The sequence below is a fragment of the Neofelis nebulosa genome, chromosome 3 (assembly GCF_028018385.1).
Source record: "Neofelis nebulosa isolate mNeoNeb1 chromosome 3, mNeoNeb1.pri, whole genome shotgun sequence".
Lineage (NCBI taxonomy): Eukaryota > Metazoa > Chordata > Mammalia > Carnivora > Felidae > Neofelis > Neofelis nebulosa.
The window spans coordinates 201,584,489-201,609,987 of record NC_080784.1 but is presented as its reverse complement, the minus strand read 5'-3'; the positions used below and the strand labels follow the sequence as shown (position 1 = coordinate 201,609,987).

The window sequence follows — 25,499 nt, the reverse complement described above, 5'->3', positions numbered from 1 at the left end:
ATGCCTCCAACACGTCTGCAACCGTGTGAGACTCTCAGAGACGAAGAACCAAGAGATGGCACCCCCTCCTTCAGGGAGCAAGCTATTCCTTGGAAAGCAGACAAGTAAGCCAGCGATTTGGATCCGGGCTCACTGCGGGAAAGGCTGTGCCAGTGGGTCAAGCACAGAGCAGGTGGAGACGGTGAGGGGCACTGAGCTGGCCTGTGGGTTAGGGAAGGCTCCCGCCCCAAGTGACCTCTAAGCAGGATGAAAGTAATGTGCAGGATTTGGTTAGAGGCAGACGGGGGTGAGATGCACGTGGAAATTTTAGGCAGAGGAGTTACCACTGCAAAGACACAGGGGCAGGAAACTACGAGCAGGTGGCATTTCTAGGATGCCAATTTAAAGCAGAGACAGTAGGGGCGCCTGGGTGGCGCAGTCGGTTAAGCGTCCGACTTCAGCCAGGTCACGATCTCGCGGTCCGTGAGTTCGAGCCCCACATCGGGCTCTGGGCTGATGGCTCGGAGCCTGGAGCCTGTTTCCGATTCTGTGTCTCCCTCTCTCTCTGCCCCTCCCCCGTTCATGCTCTGTCTCTCTCTGTCCCAAAAATAAATTAAAAAAAAAAAAAAAAAAGTTGAGAAAAAAAAAAAAAAGCAGAGACAGTAGCCAGGGAGGGGATGGAGAGAAAGTTCTAGAACATGGATAATGGCAGGCCTTGGGCGCCATATTCGGAACCTGGAGTTTAGCACATCCACACTGGGCAACCCTCCTGAGGCTTTTTTGCCATCAACACTACGGGAGATATTGTTTTAGAGTTCAATTCCCCTCTATTTGGGCTTCTCTTACAACATTCCACGTGTTTTCTCGGAAATACAAAAACCTTCCCTTCGAAATCTATTTTCAACTCTGATTCATCACATAAGAGAACAGAATTAAAATTAAAGTGAGCAGGTGCTAGGGTGCCTGGATGGCTCAGTCAGTTAAGCGTCCGACTGACCCTTGGTCTCTGCTTGGGTCATGGTCTCACGCTTCGTGAGTTCAAGCCCCACCTCGGGCTCCGAGCTGAGAGCACAGAGCCTGCTTGGAATCTCTCTCTCCTCTCTTCGTCTCTCTGCCCCTCCCCTGCTGACGCTCTCTCTGTCTCTCAAAATAAATAAACTTAAAAATACATATTAAGGGGCGCCTGGGTGGCGCAGTCGGTTAAGCGTCCGACTTCAGCCAGGTCACGATCTCGCGGTCCGTGAGTTTGAGCCCCGCGTCAGGCTCTGGGCTGATGGCTCGGAGCCTGGAGCCTGTTTCCGATTCTGTGTCTCCCTCTCTCTGCACCTCCCCTGTTCATGCTCTGTCTCTCTCTGTCCCAAAAATAAATAAAAAACGTTGAAAAAAAATTTAAAAAAAAAAAAAATACATATTAAGAACAGCAAGCAGATCCTTCCAGATTTCACGAGAGCAGGTACCCCACAAGACAGCCATCGGAGTATGCGCTCCGCAAAATACCCCGAAGAATATCCGAGCACAGAAAGTGTCCTCGCTATGCCTCCACCAGGCAGAAGCTTCCCGTGAGCACGTGGCTCCACAGCGAGGCTGGCACAGGAGCCCCGCGTGCGATCACTCACCACAGGTTGACCAGGAAAGGGTGGTCCAGTCCCCGCATGATCTGCAGTTCCCGGAAGACGTTCCGTACTTCATCCCTCTCGATGCATTTCTGCTTGTTCATGTACTTCATCGCGTACATTTTCTTTGTGTCCCGCTTCTGCACGATGCATACCTGAGCAACGGCCAACGGGAAGAACATTCAGGCCAACGTTTACCAAAATGGAAGGAAAAAAAAAAAGTCAGCCCCTCCCCACACTCCTCCCTCTGGGCTTGAGTCTCTGTTCCGGAAACTTGCTGGCGGAGCAGGGCTGGCCAGGCCACGACCTCTCCTCTCCGCACCTGTAAGACGAGACCCGGACCAGAAGCACCTGTTGAGCAGGTACTTAGACCGAGCGAGGGCTGTGTGCTGGCAAAGGAGCTGCGGATGCAGCCTCAAGGAGCGCCCTCAAGGAGCGCACAGACCGGGAGGACAACAGACAAACGCACCAATGCCTGCAGCCCCCAGAAACGCGGTGTCACTGCCCACCCGCACCCCCGGGCCCTCCCCGCCTCCGTGCGCACCTCTGCCGGCCAGCCCTGCTTTTCCGGGCTCAAGGATGCTCTCCGCCAAAAGTGCCTGCTTTGCTGCCCAGGCAGCAGACTGGCGACGCCAGGTAGTCAAGTCCTGCAGGAGCAGCATCCCTGCCCCAGGCCCCTTGACCGTCCCGTGGGGGAAGTCTGAGGCTCCCGGAGTCGGAGGGAGAGCTGGCCCACAGGGCACCTAGCTCGATGGAATGTCAAAGGCAGTTTGCTGCCTTTCCTCCCCTGACTCACCTCCCAACCCACCTGCCCCGTGCTGCTGTCACCTCTCCTGTGCCCCGGACTCAAGAGCCTCGGTGGCTGCTCCTGGCGACCCCCAATCTAAGGTGCGTGGGCACTGGGGGAGCGACGGTGGAGCGTGACACAGTGACGGCAGCTCCCGCATGCCGAGCGCTGGACTGCAGGCCGGACGCTGGGCAAACGCTCTCCCTGGTAATCTGCTCGAGGGCCTCTCCAGTAAAGCCTCCAACTTCCCTCGAGCGGGATGGAGTGCCCCGAGGGCACTGATGAGGACACCCAGCGTCCAACGAGCCCCTAAGTGTCAGGACGGACAGTCAAAGCCAGACAGTCTGACTCTGGAGTGACCCCTTACCGGGGGGAGCGGGGGGCTAGTGGGAGAACAGGCCATCAGGGAGGGCTCCCTGGAGGAGTTAGTGCCAGAGGGCGAGCACCAACAGATGGAATGATGGAAAAGGAAGAGGCTTATAGGGTAACGGAGGGGTATACAGGAGGACCCGAATTTGGGGGGATACTATTCAACCCAGTACGGGTAGCTCCCATGATGATCCTCATTTGTCAGATAAAGGAAGGCTTGATGACCTCCTCGCGGCTGCAACTCAAACCCAGACTCCGCCTCCCCAGCCGGCACTCCTCACCAGCATGCCTCCTCCCCGAGGACAGGGCGCTCGAGACAGAAGGCCTGGGCACCCGGCTCAGGAGCCCGGGGGTTTCTCTGGCACGCCACGTTGCTGGAAAGCGGACTCCTTTCAGCTCCGCCATGCCGCGAATCTGTCTGAGCAGATACAAGACAGTGGGGAAAGCCTGGACTCCAACTCACGCTTCGGTTCTGCCTCTCTGAGCCCCGGTCTCGGCCTCCGTACGAACTGAGTTCGCCAAGCCCACCCTGGGCCACCGGAGGAGGGAAACTACACGCAACTAAATGAGACCCAGGAAGGAGGAGTGCCTGGCATATCAGACGGTGATGAATGTCCGAATCTTACCCTCCACCAGGATGACCTCCAGGCACTAAAGTCAGTGGCGTGAGGTTGAAGGCCCACGGAAGCTCCTTTCCGGTGAACTTGAAACTATAAAACACCAGGAGGCAAGGGTGTGCCGTACAAAAGCACCACAGGGCCCCCCGGCTTTGCGGGCATCCTAGCAGAGAACTTCCAGAACCCTGGACACAAGTCCCCGAGGCCCACACGTGCAGGCAGACACGCAGCGGACAGCGGTTCCCATCACTTACTCCTCCGGCGACGTCTCCCAAGAGACATTCGGCAGGCGCTGCTGGGAGCCCCCAAGTCCAGCCGTGTGCATCAGCTGAGGAGGCTTAGGCTGTGGTTAGCTCGAGTCCATGCAAGGGCCCGGTTCCGTGGCCAGGCAGATAAAGACCTCCGTGACCCTCCTCAGTTACAGAGGGCAAAGGTGCCAAGAGAGGGCCGTCACCTCCTGGGCAGGGGAAGCATGGCTCTCACCACTGCTCCGACACAGGGACAGGGGAGGGACTGGAGAAGGCTCTTCCAAGCGCAGTTAGAGCCCTAGCCTTCAAAGAGACCCGGGGCTCTGAATGGAGCTTGCCAACTGTGACTTTCCAGAACAAGACAGAGAAGGGTGGCCGGCACAGGAGGCTGGGGACAGCTTCGAAGTTCGGTTTCGCAAGCAAACGAAGGGGGGTCAAGGGAGGAAGGCCCTGTCGGCTCAACGCTGATGAATACTCGAGCGTGGCTGTGCCTTGAGTCCCTCCTAGGTAAACTGAGGACTTGGATCTACTTTCTAAGACCTCATAGAAGCAGTCTATGTGCGCTCAGGAGGCTGGACCCAGGACCAGGAGAGCTGGGCTCTGCTCCCAGCCCTCTTTGCTGACCGTGAGTGGGACCACCCACCTATCTCTGGCCTCACCTCCTCCTTGGCCAAGCCAGGCTGATCACAACAACTGAATCGCCCCGACCCGGACATCGAGGCTGAAACGAGAGACGTAAGGCAAGGCTCATGCACCGGGTAGAGATGAACATCTGCTGGGAAGTCACAGACACGCAGAGAGTCTGGGCTCTGGGGCTTATATTCCAGCTCTTTGCCGTGTGACCGTGGGTAAGTCGCCCACCCTCCCTGAGCCTCAGTCTGCTCATCAGTAAAATGGGACCTCCAGGACCTGCTGTGAGGACACGGGAGGGGATGTGTCTGAAGGGCGCAGTGTGGTGCCACACGGCACAGGTGCTGAACGAGATTCGCGTTCTTTACTTCTTTACGGCATTGTAGCAAATAATGCTCCTGGGACAGGGACGCTCCACAAATGGCAGCTGTTATTATGACCACCAGGCCTTCACCAAAACCACCAGAGAGGATTCACCTGAAGGAAGGGCAGGGGTGCCGGTGGGACGTCCGGGCAGGTCGAGGCAACATTTCCTCCTCCGGCTGTGGTGGCTGAGTGGAGCCCTTCCCGCGGCAGAGCCAAGGAAGTGGGGACACTTGGGGACAGCCCCCAGGCTTTCTCTCAGGCAGGTGAGGAGACACAGGGGCTGGAATCCACAAGACCAAAGAGGAAGGGAAGAACCAGCTCACTTACCGGTTGAGCAGCTATTCTGGACAAGAGATGTCCACACCAAGAGGCTGTGTCCTCACCCCCAGGGCCTGGGAATGGGACCTTATGTGGCTAAGGGAGTCTTTGCAGAGATAATTAATCTCCTTGGATCGGGACGAGCTCTGAATCCGACCGGTGTCTTTACGGTAAGAGAAGAGAAGGGAGAGAGAAGGCACACAGGAGAGGGCGATGTGCCCGTGCGGGCAGAGCTTGGGGAGGTGACATGTGAACAAGCCAAGGAACACACAGGTCTGCTGACTCCCCCCTAGGAGAGAGGCACACGATGGACCCTCCCTTGAGCCCTCGAACAGTGAGATCCACTTTTGTTCTAAGCTACCCAGCCCGTGGTTCTTTGTTATGGCAACCAGAGGACACGAAACGGTCTGTACATGTCCCTCACGGCCATCCACCTGTGGCTGAGCGACTCGGCCAAGCACCCCTGTGATCCTCACTCTCCCGCCCGTGGGCATCAGGACTGACCGCACCAGGTCTCCAGGCAGCTCCCCAAGGAGCCCAGCAGAGCGTGTGGTCCACGCAGGCGCCCGGTAAACGTGGGCTGGTGGGTGACGGACAGACTGACGCCTGGAATCCAACCCTGAGCCCTGGAGAAAGAGGAGGGGCCGAGTGCACTCAGCTCCCCAAGTCTGTGCTTCCCAGCGCCCCACATTCCAGCCCGACCCCGAGGCCTGCGTCCTCTGTACATGAGTCCCTGTGACCAGAGCCATTCCTGCTGTTCGGAGTTTAACGCGTGACATTTCAGACAGGAAAATTTCACCGTAATAGCTTCCTAACCGGTCGGTCCCACCTCTGCTCTGATCTCTGCAGACGTCCTTCTGCCTAGTGGAGGCTTCTGAAAAATGGGACTCGAAGCCCTTCAAGGGCTTTCTTTCACCTTCGGGAGATTCTCAAGGTCTGTATCTTGGCATTCCTAGCCCTCCCTGCCTACGTGACCACTGACGTGTGACACACACAAATACACACACCACCCAACTGACCCAAACCCTTTAGAACTTCTTCGAAGAATGCCTCCACCCCAGCTGCCATCGTCTTATCCTTCTTGCCTCCTCCCCTACCGTCTCCCCTGCTAACTCTGCCCATTCATTGCTTTCTTCAGGAAGCTTCCTTTTATCCTTAAAGACTGTATTTAGCACTCTTCCCAATGGGCTCCCAAAGTCCCTGTTTTTATCAAGCTACTTGACACGCTGGTTTACGAATCCTGTGCTGCTTCTTCATATACTGGATTAGGAATCACATGTGGCCCCACACCCTGGATTATGAACCCTGTGCTGAGTCCTACATGGGATTATGAATCCTGTGGTCCTTCATACAGGAGAGATAGAGATAGACATAGACATAGAGATAGAGATAGAGATAGAGATAGAGATAGAGATAGAGATAGAGATAGAGACAGAGATAGAGATACATATGTGTATTTATTCTTGAAAGAAAGAGAGACAGAATGCGAGTGGAGGGAGTGGGGGGAAGGTGCAGAGAGAGGGAGCCACAGAACCCGAAGCAGGCTCCAGGCTCCGAGCTATCAGCACAGAGCCCGACGCGGGGCTCAAACCCACAAAATGTGGGATCATGACCTGAGCCAAAGTCAGAAGCTTACTGACTGAACCACCCGGGCACCCTGGAAACTCTTTTTCTTAATGTTTATTTAGTTTTGAGTGAGTGAGAGAGAGAGAGAGAGAGAGATGGGTGGAGACAAAGGGAGACCCAGAATCCGAAGCAGGCTCCAGGCTCTGAACTGTCAGCACAGAGCCCCACGTGGGGCTCGATCTCATAGACTGTGAGATCATGACCTGAGCTGAAGTCAGACATTTAACCCAATGAGCTGCCCAGATGCCCCCATACAGGGGACTATAAATCCGTGTTCACTGTCTGACAGTCAGAACCCAGGCATCATGAAGGCAGGGGCCACGCTGCCCGGTTCCCTATCCAACCCTAAATTCTCAGGGGCTCGGACATGTGAACTTGTCATCTTGGCCCTCTACTCCCAGCAGGAGCATACTGTATTCCCTGTGCTTAGAATCCTCTCCTGCAAGCCAAGCCCTCCATCGCCTCAGTCCCTGCAGGCATCACCACCTCCTGATCCGAAGGCCTCCCTGGCCCTGACCTCCAGGCCGGAGTTAGAGTCCACAAGGGAGCTGGATTTCATTTACCACTGTGTCCACCCCGCCCCATGTGGCCGCAAGCAGGTTGGCTTTCTTGTGCCACTGCATTTGCAGCGTAAGACAAGGGGCTTCTGTTCCTCCCAGCTCCGAATCCCATGGCAACCACGTGATGGGGGGGGGGCAGGAATCTATTGAATCCAGCATTTCAGCCTCATGAGCTCATGGCAGGTGCTCCAGAAGAGAGGTGGGCGCTCCTCTCCACCATGTGACTGCCAGGGTCCTAGAACCTCCAACTTCAAAATAGAAGAGGTGGGTCCCCAGTGGCACCAGTGCTCCTTCTCAGGGCGGCGCAGAACCCTTTCCAGGAGAAATGACAGCTGATGAGGCAGAGAGTGAGCAATCTGGCCATAGCCACCCAAGCTGCCAAAAGGCAAGCACCCAATTAACATTCCTCATTATTCTAATTTGATTAGGAACTGATGTTATCGCTGTGAATCACAATTTATCGAGACAAATAAACACATGCAGGCTAGACTGGATCTCAGGGGACTTGCTGGAAGAAAGGCGCGTGTCAGGCAGACCATCTCCATCCGGGGGTGAAGGGGGCCGATGCGTATTGGAAACCTCCACAGCCCCGGCTTGGGGGTCCACAGCCCGACTTCCCATTCAGAGTGCTGGCGACGTGGGTTCTGCAGCAAACCCAGAGGTCTGGGAGGGTCCTGGGATTTTGTGGTGTTTAAAAAGCTCCCCCGGAAAGTCTGAGGTACAGGCTGGTGGAGAATCCCCTTGCTGGACTCCAGGAAAGTCCCTGTCTGGCTGCATCGTCAGTGACCTTGGTGGTCAGCAACTCTAACCTCTACCTTTACAGCTCAGGCAAGCCAGCCTCTGGCGTTCAGGTGACTCCAGAATCAGAGATCCGAACCGAGCTGGGAACTCTGAGCTGTGCAGGTACAAAGGCTGGCACTGCCCTTCCGTGAGCCACCCTGAAGCCGCCCCCCACCTCAGTCCCCGGCCAGACTCGGCTAATCTCTATGTGCCCACCCACCCCCAGCTAAACCGCGCTTAGTAAACGCCGTGGAGTGAATAAATTGCTATACAGTGCATTAAAGCACACTGGCTATGCTCGCAGAAGCGACACTCTGGGAAACAACCAATTTGGGGAAACGCAAGAAAAAAAGAATCAGGATGAAATACATTCACTAAAGACAGTGATCATGCTGGATTCCATTGTTTAGATACCCTACGTGACAAGAAGACGATCTTTGGCAGACAATGATGGCGAACGACACAATACGCATCCTCCCCCTTCTTCCTCTATAATAGGACAACAATTTTCTTCAAGGAGGCAGTGTGATCCACAAACACTCACAGCCAGTGGATGCCATAGTTCTGGCCAATTAGATATTATTAGTCTGCCGGAGGCTTCTAGGATGTCTTGCTTTGGGGATAACAGGAAATAGCTACAGACGGTCCCAATTTCTTGTCCTTCACCACTTTTCTTGTCCTTCCTACCTTGAACACATACGTAATGTCTGGGGCTGCAGCAGCCCTTTGTGATCATGAGGCCAAGGGCATCTCAGAGATGCCAACCCTGTTATCATGGGGTCACCTACCTTCAGATTTCTTGTCATGTGAGAAAAACACACACACAAAAACAGCACCTTCTTTGTTTAAACCACCGGAAGGCAGATTTTCTGTTTCTTGCTGCTGAGAACATTCCCATCTACTATACAAACGATGCGGACATTTTTCACAGCACAGGAGGCCCATGTGGCGTCTCACCAATGGCGGCCTCACTGGAGTAACCAAAAGTTGGCCTCAAGAAAAATACTCATCTGGATGAATAACAGTTATTAAATGCCTGCCATGGGCCTGGTACCATGCCAGCTATGAAGATGTGGCACCCTCCACAAACTCGAGGTTAAACGGGACCAGGAGACAACATTCAACAACAACAGCCAAAGTCACTCACCATTAGCCACTGGGCCCTCCGTGGCCTAGCCCCACCTTCTCTCCAAGCACGTCTGTGACTCTACTCCCCGCCCGGCCTCCCTGCCCTTCCTGGATGGGCCACACTCTTCCCCTGCAGATCCCAGACTTGGGCCCTCACCTCCCCCAGGCTCTGCTCACGACTCATTTTATCAGGCAGGCATCCCAGACCTCTCTCTGTGACAGAGCAGACCCCTCCTCAGTCCCCATTTCCTCTACCACCTGCCCGGCTCCTGTCGCTGAACAAGCATCTTGGTTTATTGGTTCATCCATGGTCAGTCCCCACTCCTGTGTCATAAACCCCAGGCTAACGGGGACTTTTCTCTCTTTTGTTCACGGCTCTGTCTTCATGGCCAGACGGTGCCCAGCACACGGCAGGCACTTGGTTGATATGGGTGGCCCGCTGAAGGACTAAATGGATAGATAATGACTATTTAGGAAAAGGCAGTGATGTGGGGGAGGTTATGAGGCCAAAAGACCCAGAAGAGGGATCCTAACCAGGTTATGGGACTGGGGAAAGGCATTCTGGAAGAGGCTGTGTCTCAGCCATCAGGGGCTGGCTTCATGAGAATGGAGGATAGTGAGGGAGAGAGGAGGAACTGTATCACCACAGCTCCTCTGGGGGTGTAAAAAAACGGCACGTGTCTCGGCGCACATTAGCATATGACAGCAACTTCCTCAAGTTGCTTGTCTGCAAAATGGGGACAGGAGTGTACTTATCTTACAGAGTGGTTATGAAGGCTGCATGGTAATCGCTTTCTACATTATTTACTAATGTGATGAGGATCGTCATTCATATGTGTTCTGAGGGTAAAAGCAGAGAACACCGGGAGGATGGGCAGAAGTGGTCCAAGAAGGGCCTCGGGAACAATTTCACAATTGTTATGATGGGGAACTTTATGTGTCAGCCGGGCCGGGCCATGGTGCCCAGGTATGTGGTCCAACATTATTCTGGATCCTCCGGTGAAGGTGCTCCTGAAGGTAAAACTCAAAAGTGGATCCTGGGGATACAATTGCGACCAGCTGAATGAGGGACAGAACAAGCAAGTCACGTGGAAAACTTGGGTTTGGGGAGGAGGGGAGTCTTTCTGACAGCAGGCGGAGAAGGCTTTGGAGGTAATTCCAAGAGCGCATCCTGTGTTTTGTAAATAAATGAATGTCACTGCTTATATATTCGCTGATCCCCTCCTCCCCCGCCACGAGTGACAGGGGAGACCACAGTGTCAGGAAATGCCAAAAAAAGTCGTGGGAACAAGTGCCCCAGGACACCCTTACTGCTGGAAACGTGGCCTTTCGGGTGAAGCAAGTTTGGAACCACTCCATGGATGAAGAAGGCCGGAAAACGCTCATCCAGAGGACGGAATGAGACATCCTTATGGGAAGATGTCAGAAAGTGCAAGATAGCTGGGAAGGCTGTCTGATGGGCCAGTAATGGATCATTTGCTCTGGTCGATGCTTGAAAGCCATTCATGAGTGAGCCTGCATTTCCTGCGATATTCAGCTCTTAATAAAGCGATCCCCAGGAGCCGGCAAATTCCTCCAACGTATGCTTCAAGCCAAACACGACCTAATTAATAAGAAATGACTAAATATTTCATTAAAAAGAAATGGATTCCATCTTTTATAAAAGATGTCGGCACAAACAATAAAGGCTTCTAGTAAAAGCATCGTGTTTTAGAATTCTAAAAATGACTCTTACATAAGAGGGACAGCTCACGGGCGCAGGAAGTCAGGCAGCTTGCCCAGAATCACCTGCTTCAGCCAGAATTCCAACTCAGCTCTGTCAGACCCTGGAGTCGTATCTCTCTAACCCCCTTGTGCTGTAAATTGATTAACTTGTGCATTTTCCTAAAGAGAGCAACCATATACTCCGAGTCCTCATGGAGGCAGCCACGGTGCTGGCTGGGCATCTTACACACATCTGCTGTTACCTGCCCCACTGCCCGCTGTCCCTGCCACAGGGCCTTTGCATTCTGCTGTCCCTTTTGTCTACGATGTTCTTTCCCCCAGATCTTCACATGGTCTGTTTTCCTCTCGGCAGGTCTTGGCTTAAATGTCTCCTTCTCAGAGCACCCCTCCCTGTTGTCCTCTCCTCCCAGGAAAGCAGTCTCACCCCCCGCCCCCGCCCCCGCCCCGGGTTGCTGCGCTGTGCATTTTCCGCAGAACAATTATCGTCACCACCTCACCGTGTTTGTTTCATGTTTGCGTGTTAGTCTTTGTCCAGCTTGTTCAGCGAACCATCACAAACAAGTGGCATAACGCCAGGACAGAGCAGTTACCGTAAACATTTACCGTTGGATTCCTGCTGTGTGTGCTACCATTATATTGGAGGCCCAGCAACCTTAAAAGATTTAAAAAAAAAAAAAAATCTAAAACACTAAAAAAACAAAACAAAACAAACAAAAAAAACACCTAAGGCAGATGTTTCTACACATTCAAGTTTACATACAGAAAATCTCATCTGTTTAATTCCTGCACGGATTTATTGCAGTCTGGTCACTAAAGGGGTTAGTCTGGTAACAAGCGGATGTATATATTTTTTTACACCACGAATGTACACGTAGATGAAAGTGTGGAATGTGGAAGGAGACAACTAATAACGTGCTTGGGTATGGAAAGGACCAGTGTTGCACAGTAAGGCAGGGCGGAGTCTGGACTCATCATGGGCCTCTCCTGCCCGGTCTTCTCCAGAACCTTCCTTTGAGGGACACAGAGAGCTATTATCATATAACTCGGTGCCACCTTCTGCTATTTTATGCACAGACTGCCTCTGGCTACTCCGTGGATTTTAATCAACTCCTGTTTATTTTGCTTCATCCCTGCGGTTCTTCAAGCCGAGGGCCCAAGGGCCAACCCGAGAAAGACACTTTTGAAGCAAACTTCTCAGAAGGGTCTGCCAAAGGTTCCTCTTCCTTCCTTGAAAACAGCTAAGCCCCACTGACTTCGAAGTGAACTCACAGCGGAACGCTTCACCCTCTCTCTCTCGACACGCTTCCGGACGCTCTCTGCTGCTGCAGAAGAGAGCCTGTGCTCGCTCCACCACTGAGGCGTCAGGGGAGCATGCGGAGGGCAGGGAGCGAGGCTGCAGGGGACCCGACGCAGCCGGAGGGCCAGACGTGAGACGCAGATCTGCAGCCGGGGGGACAGAGACACATCCGAGGACCCCAACCCAGAGACAAGCAGATAAACAGTCAGCCAACCTCATCGGTCGTCTGGCTAATTGCCAAGTTCCTCATTCACTTATATGTATTCGTGCGTATGTGTGTATCATATACACAACATATAGGTATAGATGTATACACCTACGTGTATAGGCATATACACACTGCTTGGTGGGTGTGTGTATATGTTTATGGATATATGTGGGTATATATGTGTATACACTGTTTGAGGTGTATACGTGTATAGTATACACATACATACAGACGCGTATGTATATATATATATATATATATATACTGCTGTATGTTGTACATTTTAATACTATATATAGTATTAAAATTATATATTATATATTTTTATGTGTCCTATATATGTCTAAAAGATATAACTATAATATATAAAATTATATATAATATAATAATAAATATATATTAATTATATTAAACATATTAGTATATATATTAAGTATTATAGTATATATATCAGTATACATATACAGTATTAAAACGTACAACATACAGCAGTATATATATATATGTATAGTATATACATACACACATACATATATGTATATACACACATATCTATACACGTCAAGCAGTATATATTACTGCTTAAAGGGTATATATCTGTACATGTGTGTATATATTCACATACTTTATGTCTGTGTGTATATATATATACTGTGTGTATATATAAGCATATGTATCTACAGATGTGTGTATATGTGTCTGTATATGCACCTGTGTGTACACATACTGCTTACTGGGTGTATGTGTATATCTATCCATGTCCATACATGTGTGTGCATATATATGCTGCATGTGTATATATGCATATGTATTTATAGACATGTATATATGCACTTATATGTGCAAATGTGTTCATATATGCTGCTTACTGGTATCTGTGTATGTGTATATATATATATATATATATATACACACGTGTACATTTATGTGTGTGCATATATACACTGCTCAGTGCCTGTGCATACGTATCCATACATACTGTTTAGTGGGTGTGCATAGTATGTCTATGCATTAGGCATGCATGTGTATACATGAACATATGTATGTGTATATATACTGTTTAGAAGGTGCTGGGGGACACAAGAGTGAACTGAGGAAAACGCTGCTGCCCTCACAGAGCTTATGTTCTCGTGCACGAGACCAATAACCAAGAGGACACATGAATAAATACACAATGGAGTCCCAGGTAGCAACAGGTGCTCGGAAGCAAAGGGACTGGAACAGGTAAAGGATATGGGACACAGGTAAAGGTTATGGAAAACTCAGGGGTGGGTGGTCAAGTACGGTGGGTGCTCAGGGAAGACCCCAAGGGAGGACACACTTAGGCAGAGACCTGTATGGTATAAGTGAGGTTTGCAGAGACCCGTGGAGCGCAGTTAGGCCGAGGGGACAGCAAGCGTACAGATGCTGAGTTAGAGTTAAGCTCAGCGAGCTCCGGAGACAAGAAGAAGGGAAGAAGGGCTGAGTGCAATGAGCAAGAAGATGGAAGGGGTAGAGAGGGGTGTCAGAAAAATAGGCATGAGCCAGACTGTGGGGCCTTGCGGGCTGGCGTGGAAAGACTGGTTGTGCATTCTGAGCGGAAGGGCAGCTGCTGGACGTTTGGAGCAGTGACCACGGGATCGGGTTCATGCTTCACACCCTGCCAGTTGCCATGTGGACAGGCTCTCTCTTCTCTCTCTCATCCATTCACTAGGCAGCACTTATCAGGCCCTTACCGCTTGCCGAGCACTGAGCCAGGTGCTGACAGCTCGGGGCAATGAATACCACCAGCCCCAACTTCTCAGGAATCTCAGTCTGATGGTGAAGGCAGATGTGGTGTGCGATGACCAGGCACAGCTAGGAAAACCAGGTCTTCTCCCCGACATGTCCTTCCAGGTGGCTGCCCAAACCTTCCAGAACCCACCAGGTCACACAGGAAAATTCCAGGCATGCTGGCTTCAAGAAGACACAAAAGGCATTTGAAAATGCCAACCACGTGCCAGGCACGGTGCTGGGGCTGCACGGTCTCTGTCATTTATTTTCACATGAAACCTTTAAGAACGCTCTGGACATCCTGGGGCAAACAGAGGTTTGCAGAAGCTATGTGACGGGTCCAAGTTCACATGGCCAGAAGTAGCAAGGCCCAGACTTCTCCACCTCGCTCACTCCTTCTTCTATGCTCTGCTGCTTCCAAAACAAAAACATCATTGCTGCTGGACACTGATGGGGACTCCCCTCTCGACCGCCATGGTTTCCTGCTGGTGTGCATGTGAGGCAAGCAGGTTTCAATCCAACTTCAGTGTTGGGGAGGGACATGTGGAAACAAGACAGGCTGTGTATTGCCGTGGTATCCTCTCCAGGCTTCCGATTCATCCCATATGTAAGGGGAGAGACAATAATGCCCAGCGCACTTGGCCTTTGGGGGAACAGGATGATAGCAGGTGTCCGGTTCCCAGGACAATGACTCCAAGTTTCTGACCAGCCTGGACTCTGCAGGTGGCAAACGCTGGGAACCCAACATGATCTCAAGTAAACGAAACAGGATGCCAGTCTTGGTAGCTGGTCGGGACAGTGGAGAGTCCAGAAGATAGCGCCTGTCCGTGTCCCCTCTCATTTGCCTTCACACCCTCCAGGCTGCTCACTGTGAGCATCTATGACTCTTCCGGGGGTGGGGGGAAGGGGGGGCTTCTGCTCTGAATGGGGCAAGCCAGAAGTGCAGGAGGCGTAATGCATCTTGGAGCAGCCCTCCACCAAGGAAGAAGGAGGAACTGTGCATAAAAAAAAACATTACCTTCCCTACGTTCAGCTGCCCCCAGGGCACACTCTGTGTTGTCTCCCGGTCATCCCCTGGGGAGGTGAGTCCAGGTGCTGAGCAGTTAAGCGGCTTCATCCCACTCATCGTTGGCTGCCTTTCTTTCCATGTCTCACTCCCCTTCTCCTATAGGTCTTTTTTAGGGTTCACCTCCCGATAACCTGCTTGCACTTCAATATGAGCTACTGGAAGGACTCAAGCTCAGACAGTCACCAGCAGGGCCACCGAGGGCAAGGAAAGCAAGGAGCCTAGAGCACCAAGTATGGGACGCAAGTAAGCACCTGCACTTTCAGGGCCCTGGGGGCAATGCCTCCTTGAACGTTGTACCCAGGTGCCTCGCTTGCTCACTCTAGTCTGGACCCTACCCAAGGAGGACCCTCTCTTCTCCACCCACCTCTTGTATCTGTTTCGTTGTCCGCAGGCCTCATTCTTTCCTTCTGCAGATAGATTTTCGCCTCCACCAACCACCAGCGAACACAGACGTGTTTTCTTACATCACGTCATTCACGAGGGGCAAAGCACAAGCCTTTCATCGCTGATTCCACGGTTACGAATGGTTGGTCTCTGGTCCCAAGGCTACTCCTCAGAGCAAGCACTGGTCTAGCTGAAGATGGTCCGTGTGGATGGCACAGCCACATCACGTGCCCCTCTCGGACGGTGAGCGGGGTGCCCTGGCTGCACGTGGAGTGGGCAGGTGTTCTCGTTTAGAGAAGGGGATGTTAGGATGGCAACAGAGGGGGCTGAAAAGCACACTTGACGGTCAGAAACTCCAGCCCCTACAGTTCTCTATGGTTCTCTGTTCTCCTTCCATCTTACAGATGAGAAAACAAAGCTTCAGAGTGTTTCCTGTCTCCAGGACCCACAACTAATACATATCAGAGTCAGCATGACCCTAAACCTAAAGTGTTTCCACTGGGTACATAGAAATTAATCTGTTGCACCATCCCTGTCCAAGAATTCAGTCACAGAAGGATTATTATTTTTTAAAAATCTCTGTAAATTCTCACTAAAATCAATGGACCAGCCACAGCTGTTTACTTTGGTACCGCACGGAAGAAGCACAACTCCTCCCAGCATGAAAGTAAAATGAGATTTCTGTGCATTCACATGTGCTCTCTCCTGATAACCAAGGCTATTGACATAGTTCAACAATGAAACGTCTTGCTTGAAAACTCTTAATGCCAGATCTCGAAGCTGCCAAAGGCAGGGAGCAAAGCCAAAATATCCATTCAATATGAGGAGGGTGGTTTTCTCTATCCTACACCAGTCCACCTCCATATTGAGGTTAATAAGTCACACAGACTTCATCTGCGTCTACCATGAAAGGCACTGATTATTCGGTATTTTGAGCAGAACAAAGCTAGGCTCTATTGCCTGAAAGTAAACCCACATCATCCTGAGTCCTGGATGTTTGTGTACCATTCTGCATGAATTTGGGTATCATCAAGAAACTGAGGCAACCCAAGAATGACTTCAAAACTGAGCCTCTAGAAAGCCTGCATTTTCCAAAAGATCCACGATCACCATTATTTTAATACATTTATGCTCTGCACTACAGGTTCAGAGAACCAAACCAGCAGGCGTTAAACAGCAGCACAGGCGTAGGCAGAAAATGTAGACAAAACTTTCAAGGATGACGACAGGATATGACCAATTCAGAAACCATGGGGCCACACGCATACAGATTTGGCAGGGTGCCATGAAGGGGTACGGACAATTCCAGACCAAACTGTCAATAATGTGAAGGTAAAAATGATATGCTTCTACGCCCACCGTGCTATGCTTCCTTTTTCATAAAGCCATTAAATGCTCAGCATAAGGATGATAAACCACCGAAAGTAAAGGTTCAGTAGGATTTTTAAACGCCTGTTGTTGTTATGGAAGTTCAGCCACTATCCATGAGATTACAGGCAAAACTCCTAAGTTCTCTCAGCCACGACTCATCTTCTGAGAAATCCAGAGAAAGGGACCCTCAAACACGGCACGTGAGGTCTGTCCAAATCTCTGCCGACCCCAAAGGATCGCTGTATGGGGCAGGCTGTAAGCAGTCTAGTGAAGGAAAAAAACGGGCAGACTGAGATTTGTGTGCCTTCCTATGAGACAAACATGAATCAAACCAAATTAATTGCTTGTGAACCATATATTTTCTAAGATGACCAAGATGCTGGAATTAGAATAAAGGACATTAAAGCAGTTACGGTGGCCATGCTGCATAAAGCAAAGGGCAATACAGTCGAAATAAATAAAAATACAGAAAATCTAAGAAAGAGAGAAAAATTACTTCTTAAAACCTCAGGAATTTCCATTTAGGCACACATCCTAGTCAAACTGCTGAAAGTCAAAGACTGAAGAAGAATCTTAAAAGGAGACACACAACATACCAGATGGTAATGATTCAAAGTTTTATGACTTCTCGGCTGAAACTATGCGGGCCAAGCGACAATGGTACAAAATCTTTCCCGTAATGAGAAAAAAACTGTCAACCCAATAGTCTGTATTCGGTAGAAATATTCTCCATAAAAGATAATGAAATAAATACATTTCAGATAAAATGAAATAGAGAATGCATTGACAGGAGACTTGCACCATATTAAATATTAAGGGAAATTCTTCAGGCTGAATGGAAATGACATTAGAGAAAAATTCATGCTTTCATGAAAGATATAAGTAAATATGAAGGACTTTTTTCCTCCTAATTAAAAAAAACCAAAATTACCCATGTTTTTAATATTATATATATGCATATTTATATTTAAAGCAAAAAGATGTAATATTATATTGGAGATTTATAATTTAAGAAACTATAATACATGTTACTATAGTATAAAGTTTGGGGTGGTAAGTAGACTTATAAATAATTGTAAGATTTTTACATTTTATATGAAGTGTAAAATATTAACGCTAAGCAGACTGAAATAAATTAAGGATATATATTATAATCCCTAGAGCAATAATTTTAAAACATAATAAAGTAAAGCTATAAAGTCAATAGGTAAATTAAATGAGGATTTTATATTCAATTAATCCAAAACAATGAGAAAAAAGAAACAGAGAGAAGCAGAAAACAAGTAAAATCATGGAAGACCTAAATCAAACCATATCAGTAATGACATTTACTATCAATGAACTAAATACTCCAACTGAATAATGGAGATTGCCAGAATGGATTTAAAGAAAAGCAAGACCTAACTATATGCTAAATATAAAAACACAGACAGGAGGGATGGGCTACATGGGTTACAGGGATTCAGGAAGGCATTTGTTGTGATGAGCACTGGATGTAATATGTAAGTGATGAATGACTAAATTCTACACCTGAAAATAAATGCATGGAAAAAAATTTATGTCATGGAAACAGTGAATGCCAATAAGATAGAACAGCTATATTAATCTCAGAGAAAATAAGCTTCAAAGTAAATACTAGATACTATTAGCAGAGACAAGAAGAACATATCACAACGATAAGAGGGTCAATTCATCATAAGGACATAACAATCAGACGTGTGTGTGTCTAACAACACATTCAAAGTATAAGAAGCAAAACCGACAGAACTAAAGAAAGCAGAAATATCTCCACGATGAAGCTCGGAGATTTTACACAACTGTCTCAGAAACAGATAAAACAACAAGGTTTTAAAAATCAGTAAAGACACAGAAGACTGAACAACATTAACCACTTCAACTGATATTTATTGACTATCACTGCCAGTGACTTTAAGGTACATTTTTTTTCAAGTAGGCACGGTGTATTCTAAAATAAGTCATAGACTGAGCATAAAACGAGTCTCAATAAATGTAAATGGATTAAAAAAACATATATATGTGTATATGTGAATATTTATGTTCTTAGACATATGTGTATGTTGATACATATATATATATATGTTCATATCTATCTATCCATATATAGATAGATAAATAGATAGATAGATATGTTCTTAGACCACAATGGAGTAAATTAGAATCAAGAAAAATAAGAAGTTCAGAAAAAAAACCCAAATGTTTGGAAATTAAGGAAACACATCTAAATAATTCATGGGTCAAAGAAATCACAACAGAACTCGGAAATATTATAAACTAAATACTAATGAAAATATGGTACTTCAAATTTCAAACATATCACACACAAATTATGTGTGATATAGCTAAAGTAGTACTTAGAGGGAAATTTATAGCTAAAAAGTTATATTTTTTAAAATGTCTAAAATCTGTAACTGATAGTTCCATCTTAACAATCTAAGAATATAGAAACTGATCAAGAGAATAAGAGAAAGGACACAAATTACTAATATTAGAAATAAAAGAGGAATTACCATTACAGATGGCATAGAAATTTAAAGGATTATAATGAAAATATTATAAATTACTTTATGCCAACAAATTTGCTAACTTAGAGAAAGTTGCTAAATTCTTTGAATATTTCAGCTTAACAAAATCCACATCAGGAAAAAAACCCAGAAAATCTGAATAGCTTTATATCTATTAAAGAAGTTGATTTTGGGGGGCACCTGGGTGGCTCAGTCGGTTGAGTGTCCGACTTCAGCTCAGGTCATGATCTCACAGTTCATGAGTTCGAGCCCTGCGTCGGGTTCTGTGCTGACGGCTCGGAGCCTGGAGCCTGCTTCGGATTCTGTGTCTCCCTCTCTCTCTGCCCCTCCCCTGCTCATATTCTGTCTCTCTCTCAAAACTAAATAAACATTAAAAAAAAATTTTTTTTAAAGAAAGAAATTGATTTTGTTGTCAAAAGCCTTTCCACAAAGAAAACCCCAAAACCCAATGGCTTCATTCATCAATCCTACCAAACATTTAAGGAAGTAACATCAATTTTACACAAACTTTCAAAAATAGAGGAGGAAAATGTCCCGAATCATTTTATGAGACTAGTATAATCCTAAAGGAAGCTGACAAAAACATTACAAAAAACTGAAATTGCAGGTTAATATGCCTTTTGAACAACTGAACATAAATTAGAAATTCTCTACTAAGGTATTAGCAAACTGAATTCAACAATATGTAAAAGGATAAAACATACCCAAGTGAGATTGAGCTGAGGAATGGGAGATTGGTTTAAAATCTGAAAATCAATCAGTGCAATTCATCTTAATAACAAAATAAGGAGAAAACAATATGATCATTTCAATAGATGCAGAAAAAGCATTTGACAGAATTCAACAACCATATATGATAAATATCTCCAGAGATATTTATCTGATAAACCCTTACATTCTTACCCCTTAACATTCTGATTCTTACCCCTTAACATTAAGAACAAGGCAAGGATGTTCACATTCATGACTTCTCCTCGTCAATGTACTGAAGGTTATAGCCATTACAATAAGGGAAAGATTAAAAAAAAAACGTTGGGGAGGGGGAGTATTAAAACTACTTCTTTAGCAGATGTCATCATTGTTGACACAGGAAATCCCCAGAAAAATACAAAGCAACTATCACAACTAATAATTGAGTTACTAAGATTTCAGGATAGAAGATTACAATATAAAAATCAATTGTATGTTTATATCTAGCAGCAAACAATTAAAAATTAAATTAAAAACAATCCCATTAAAATTGTGTCCAAAAAATCCTCATGAACCATTTCAGGAAAATTTTAATAACTTTAATACAAAAAACGGCAGCCCCTGCCCACAAAATTACAAAGTATTACTAAAAGAAAGTAAAGATTATCTAATAATAAGTAGTGGTAAGTAGAAATAAAGACATATACCATATTCATGGATTAAAAGCCTTGACACTGTTAATATGTCAATTGTTTCCAAATTGATACTAGATTTAATGTAATCCCAATTATAATCCCACCAGGTTTTTTTTTGTAGAAATTGACAAGCAATTTCAAAATTTTTATGAAAATCCAAATACCTAGAATATTCAAAGCAATCTTAAAAAAAGAAAAAATCTGGAGGATATATGCTACCTGGTTTCAAGACTCACTATAAACCTACAATAATTAAGGCTTGCATGAGGATCAACAAATACGTGAAATGAACAAAATAAAGAGCCTACAAGTAGACCTCCCACTTATACAAGGTATCTGATTTTATACAAGGTCACCAAAGCAATCCAGTGAGCAAAGGAAAGTCTTTCCAAGACACGGACATCCATCGACAAAGAAAATGAACCTCATCACTTACCTGGCACATACAAAAAGTTTAATTCAAGATAAATCATAGAACTATAGCCATAAAGCTTTTAGAAAATAAAGACAGTAAAATGTCTTCATGACTTAAATATGTTTTCTTAAGCCACGTTTTCTTACGCAAGTCACATAAAGTAATAACCTCATAAACTACAACACTTAACAAGCTGACTTCATCAAAATTTAAAATTTCTGTGTCTCAAAATGCACCGCTAGTGAAGTAATAGGAAAACCATATTCTGGTTTAAAAAAAGTCTCATATCTGATAAAGGACTGGTATCTGTATATATATCCCCACAACTCAATAATAAAAAGAAATCAATCCCTTTTGATACCCTGTTTTCATCTCCTTTGGATATTTACCCAGAAATAGGATTGCTCGATTATATAGCAGTTCTATGTTTAATTTTTTTTAGGAACCACCACACTGTTCCCCATAGTGGTCGAACCAATTTATATTCCCACAGACAGCGCACAAGTGTTCTCTCTTTTCCGCATTCTCGCCAACACCTGTTGCCTCTTGTCTTCTCCACAAAACCCATTCTAACATGACTGAGGTAACACCTCATTATGCTTTTAATTTCCATTTTCCTCATGATTAGTTGAGCACCTATTCACGATCCCGTTGTCCATTTGTATGTCCTATTTGGAAAAATGATGATTTAGTTCCTCTGCCCATTTTTTAAAAAAGCTTATTTATTTATCTTGAGAGAGAGAGAGAGAGAGAGAGAGAGAGAATGAGAATGAGCAGAGAAAAGGCAGAGAGAGGGAGAGAGAATCCCAAGCAGGCTCCATGCTGCCAGAGCTCAAACCCACGAACCGAGAGATCATGACCCAAGCTAAAAAAGCAAGAGTAGGACGCTGAACCGATTGAGTCACCCAGTCGCCCCACCCTCTGCCCATTTTTTAATAGGATTTTGTTGTTGTTGTCAATGAGTTGTAGAAGTTCCTTTATAGGTTTTGGATATCAACGCCTTATGTGATATATGATTTGCAAATATATTCTCCCATTCTGTAGGCTACCTTTTCATTTTGTTGATTGTTTCTTTTGCCACGCAGAAGCTTTTTAGTTTGACGTAGTCACACTTGCGGATTTTTGCTTTTGTTGCTTTTGCTTTCGGTGTCCTACCCAAAATATTGTCGCCAAGACTGGTGTCAAGGTGATTTTCCCTACGTTTTCCTCTGAGAGTTTTACAGTAACAGGTCTCACGCGTAAGTCTTTAATCTGTTTCAAGTTATTTTTGTGTGTGAGCTATATAAGATAGGCATCCAATTTAATTTTTCTGCATGTGATTATTCAGTTTTCCCAAGACCATTTGAAGAAATTATCCTTTCTCCATTAAGTGTTCTTGGCTCCTTTGTCAAATGTTAGTGTCGTAAAGGTATCTGCACTCCCATTTCTACTGTAGCATTATTTGCAATAGCAGAGATGTGGAAACAACCTAAATGCCCATCAATGATGAATGGATAAAAGAGATGTGGAATACAATGGAATATTATTCAACCCTGAGAAAGAAGGAAATCCTACCATTTGCAACAACATGGATGGACCCTGAGGGTATCATGCTCAGTGAGATAAGCCAGAGGGAGAAAGACAAATACTGGAGGAGATCACGTGGAATCTAAAACAGGTGACCTGGTAGAAAACAGAGTTCAATGGTGGCTGCCAGGGGGCTAGGGGTAGGGAAATTAAGGAGATGTTGTTAAAGGGTACACACTTTGAACTAGAAGATGAGTAAGTTCTGGAGATCTAATGCACAGCATAGTGATTATAGTCAACAATATTATGCACATACAAGTTGCAAAGAGACTAGATCTTAAATGTTCTCATCACGACAAGGAAATGATAATTATGTGACATGGCAGACGCGTTGGCTAACGCTAGATGGTAATCACAATGTAATATATGAAGGTATCAAATCAACATGTACACCCTGAACTTACGCAATGTTATATGCCAGTTATATCTCCATAAATTTTTCTTAAAACACCACATGCAATAAAGATACTTGGAGAAGTGGGGAAAAAGACAATCAACTTTTTTTTCAACTATTTTTAAAGTCTTTTTATTTTATTTTTATTTTTAATAAATATTTTAATATTTTAATTAATTAATTAATTAAAACAATTAATTAAAAATTAATATTAATTAATAAAATAATTTTAATAAAAATTTAATTAATTAATTTTTTTTAATTTTTTTTTTCAACGTTTTTTATTTATTTTTGGGACAGAGAGAGACAGAGCATGAACGGGGGAGGGGCAGAGAGAGAGGGAGACACAGAATCGGAAGCAGGCTCCAGGCTCCGAGCCATCAGCCCAGAGCCTGATGCGGGGCTCGAAACTCACCGACCGCGAGATCGTGACCTGGCTGAAGTCGGACGCTTAACCGACTGCGCCACCCAGGCGCCCCTAATTAATTTATTTTTGAGAGAGAGAGAGACAGCGCGAGCAGGGGAGGGGCAGAGACAGAGAGAGGGAGATACAGAATCCGAAGCAGGCTCCAGGCTCTGAGCTGTCAGCACAGAGACCGACACGGGGCTCGAACTCACAAACTGTGAGATCATGCCCTGAGCTGAAGTCAGACACTTAACTGACTGAGCCACCCAGGCGCCCCTCAACCTATTTTTTTTTTAACAGCAAAATGTTTTGAAAAGAAATTTCACAAAGGAAGATACAAGACTGGCCATTAGCACATGAGACAAATGCTCATCAGTATTAGTCATCAGGAAATGCTAACTGAAGGCGCCCTGAATACTACGAAACACCCGTCAGAAGAGAGAAAGCAAAAATGTGTTGGCAAAGATATAAAATGAGTGGAGCTTCTGGGAGGAATACAAAAGGGCACGGCCATGCTGGAAAAAGCCTTTTGGCTGCTGTGTACAAATCCGAACGTACACCTAGTCTATGACCCAGCAAGCCAGTCCTAAATATTTACCCAAGACAAATGAGGCTGTATGCTTCCCAAAACAGACGACACAAACGTTCACAGCAACTGCATGAAAAATAATAAAAAGCTAGGAACAGTCCTAGAGTCTAGCATGATGAAAATGGATGACCAAACTGATCCATGAATAGAGTGGACCAAAAATTTGCCATAAAAGGAAGAAAGCACTGCTGTGAGCAACACAGGTAAACCTCACGAAGTGACGCTGCAACGTCGTTACGCAAAGCGCAAAACGTTAGGAAGCCTTCCACAACAGAGCGCTTATGGTAGGACTCCATTTGCAGGAAGTTCTAGAACAGGCAGATCTAATCCATGGAGGAGGAGTGGTTCGGGTGAAGATGAGTTTTGACTGGAAGCGGTCAACGGGGGAATTCTGAGCGGTGGTAATCTTCTACATCTTTGGGGAGATTCAAGTTACACAGATACATGCCTCTCTCAGACTTTGGCAAACGCCCACAAGATTTGTGCACTTCACTGTACGTACGCTTTCCATCAGAAGAAAAACTAGACACATCTCTTGGCTGAAATAACTGGGGAAGGGTGCAGGGTTGTAGGTCGCGATCGCTTATGAACTCCGGACAGCAAAAACAGGATCAAAACAAGTTTATTACGGCCGGGCCAGACAGGGAAATACAACAGGTCCCAGCAGTCTGGCCCTGAACAAGCTTTGGGAATGTCTTGCAAAGGCTGTATCGACCAACTGGGTTGCAAAGGGCAGCAGCTGGACATGGTGGGCGCCAATTACACAATGTTGTAGGTTTTTAAAATATAAGGCGGGCACCACCCAGTCCTGAAGAATTTTAAAATATAACTTGTTGACTCTAGCCAGTTGAATGCCGAATCATGTGGTTTACGATATTAGTCTTCTATCTATTCGAACAAGACGCGGTGCCCGAGAATGGGGAAGGGTGATTACGCCAAGCAGGTTTACAGAAGCTCAAACAAGCAGTTAAGAGGAAGTTCTATTTCTCAGTAACTCAGCAAATGTGGTTTTAAGCAGAACTAATACCCAGGGAACAGAAACAGCACTTCTAGGAAAGCCCAAAACAAACTCGGGTTCAGCATCTCATACTCTGGGGTCCTTCTAAGCTTACACAGGTCATAGTTTACTCCCGGGCTACAGGAGGCTAGCTAGGTTTGCCCTTTACATGCAAATATCTGCAATGGACTATGAAACACATAAGAAAACAAGACAGATTAATAAATGGATGGAAGGAGAGGTATTTCCTAAAATACGTTTGGTGGAATGTTACTGGTTGCACGTATGTGGTGGCTATGAGCGTTTACTATAAAATTCTTTCAGCCTGAGGCACCTGAATGGCTCAGTCAGTTAAGTATCTGACTCTGGATTTCAGC

General features: G+C 46.4%; 1 protein-coding gene across 6 annotated transcripts in view; it reads right to left on the bottom strand.

Annotated features, from left to right (window-relative positions):
- The window catches only part of STK32B (serine/threonine kinase 32B), a 391,097-nt gene that overhangs the window by 266,200 nt on the left and 99,398 nt on the right, over positions 1–25,499 (bottom strand). For all 6 annotated transcript variants that reach the window (XM_058723112.1, XM_058723111.1, XM_058723113.1 and 3 more), the window contains one exon: positions 1,596–1,747. In XM_058723112.1, the coding sequence (XP_058579095.1) occupies positions 1,596–1,747 (152 nt within the window). The remainder of the gene's footprint in view (positions 1–1,595; positions 1,748–25,499) is intronic.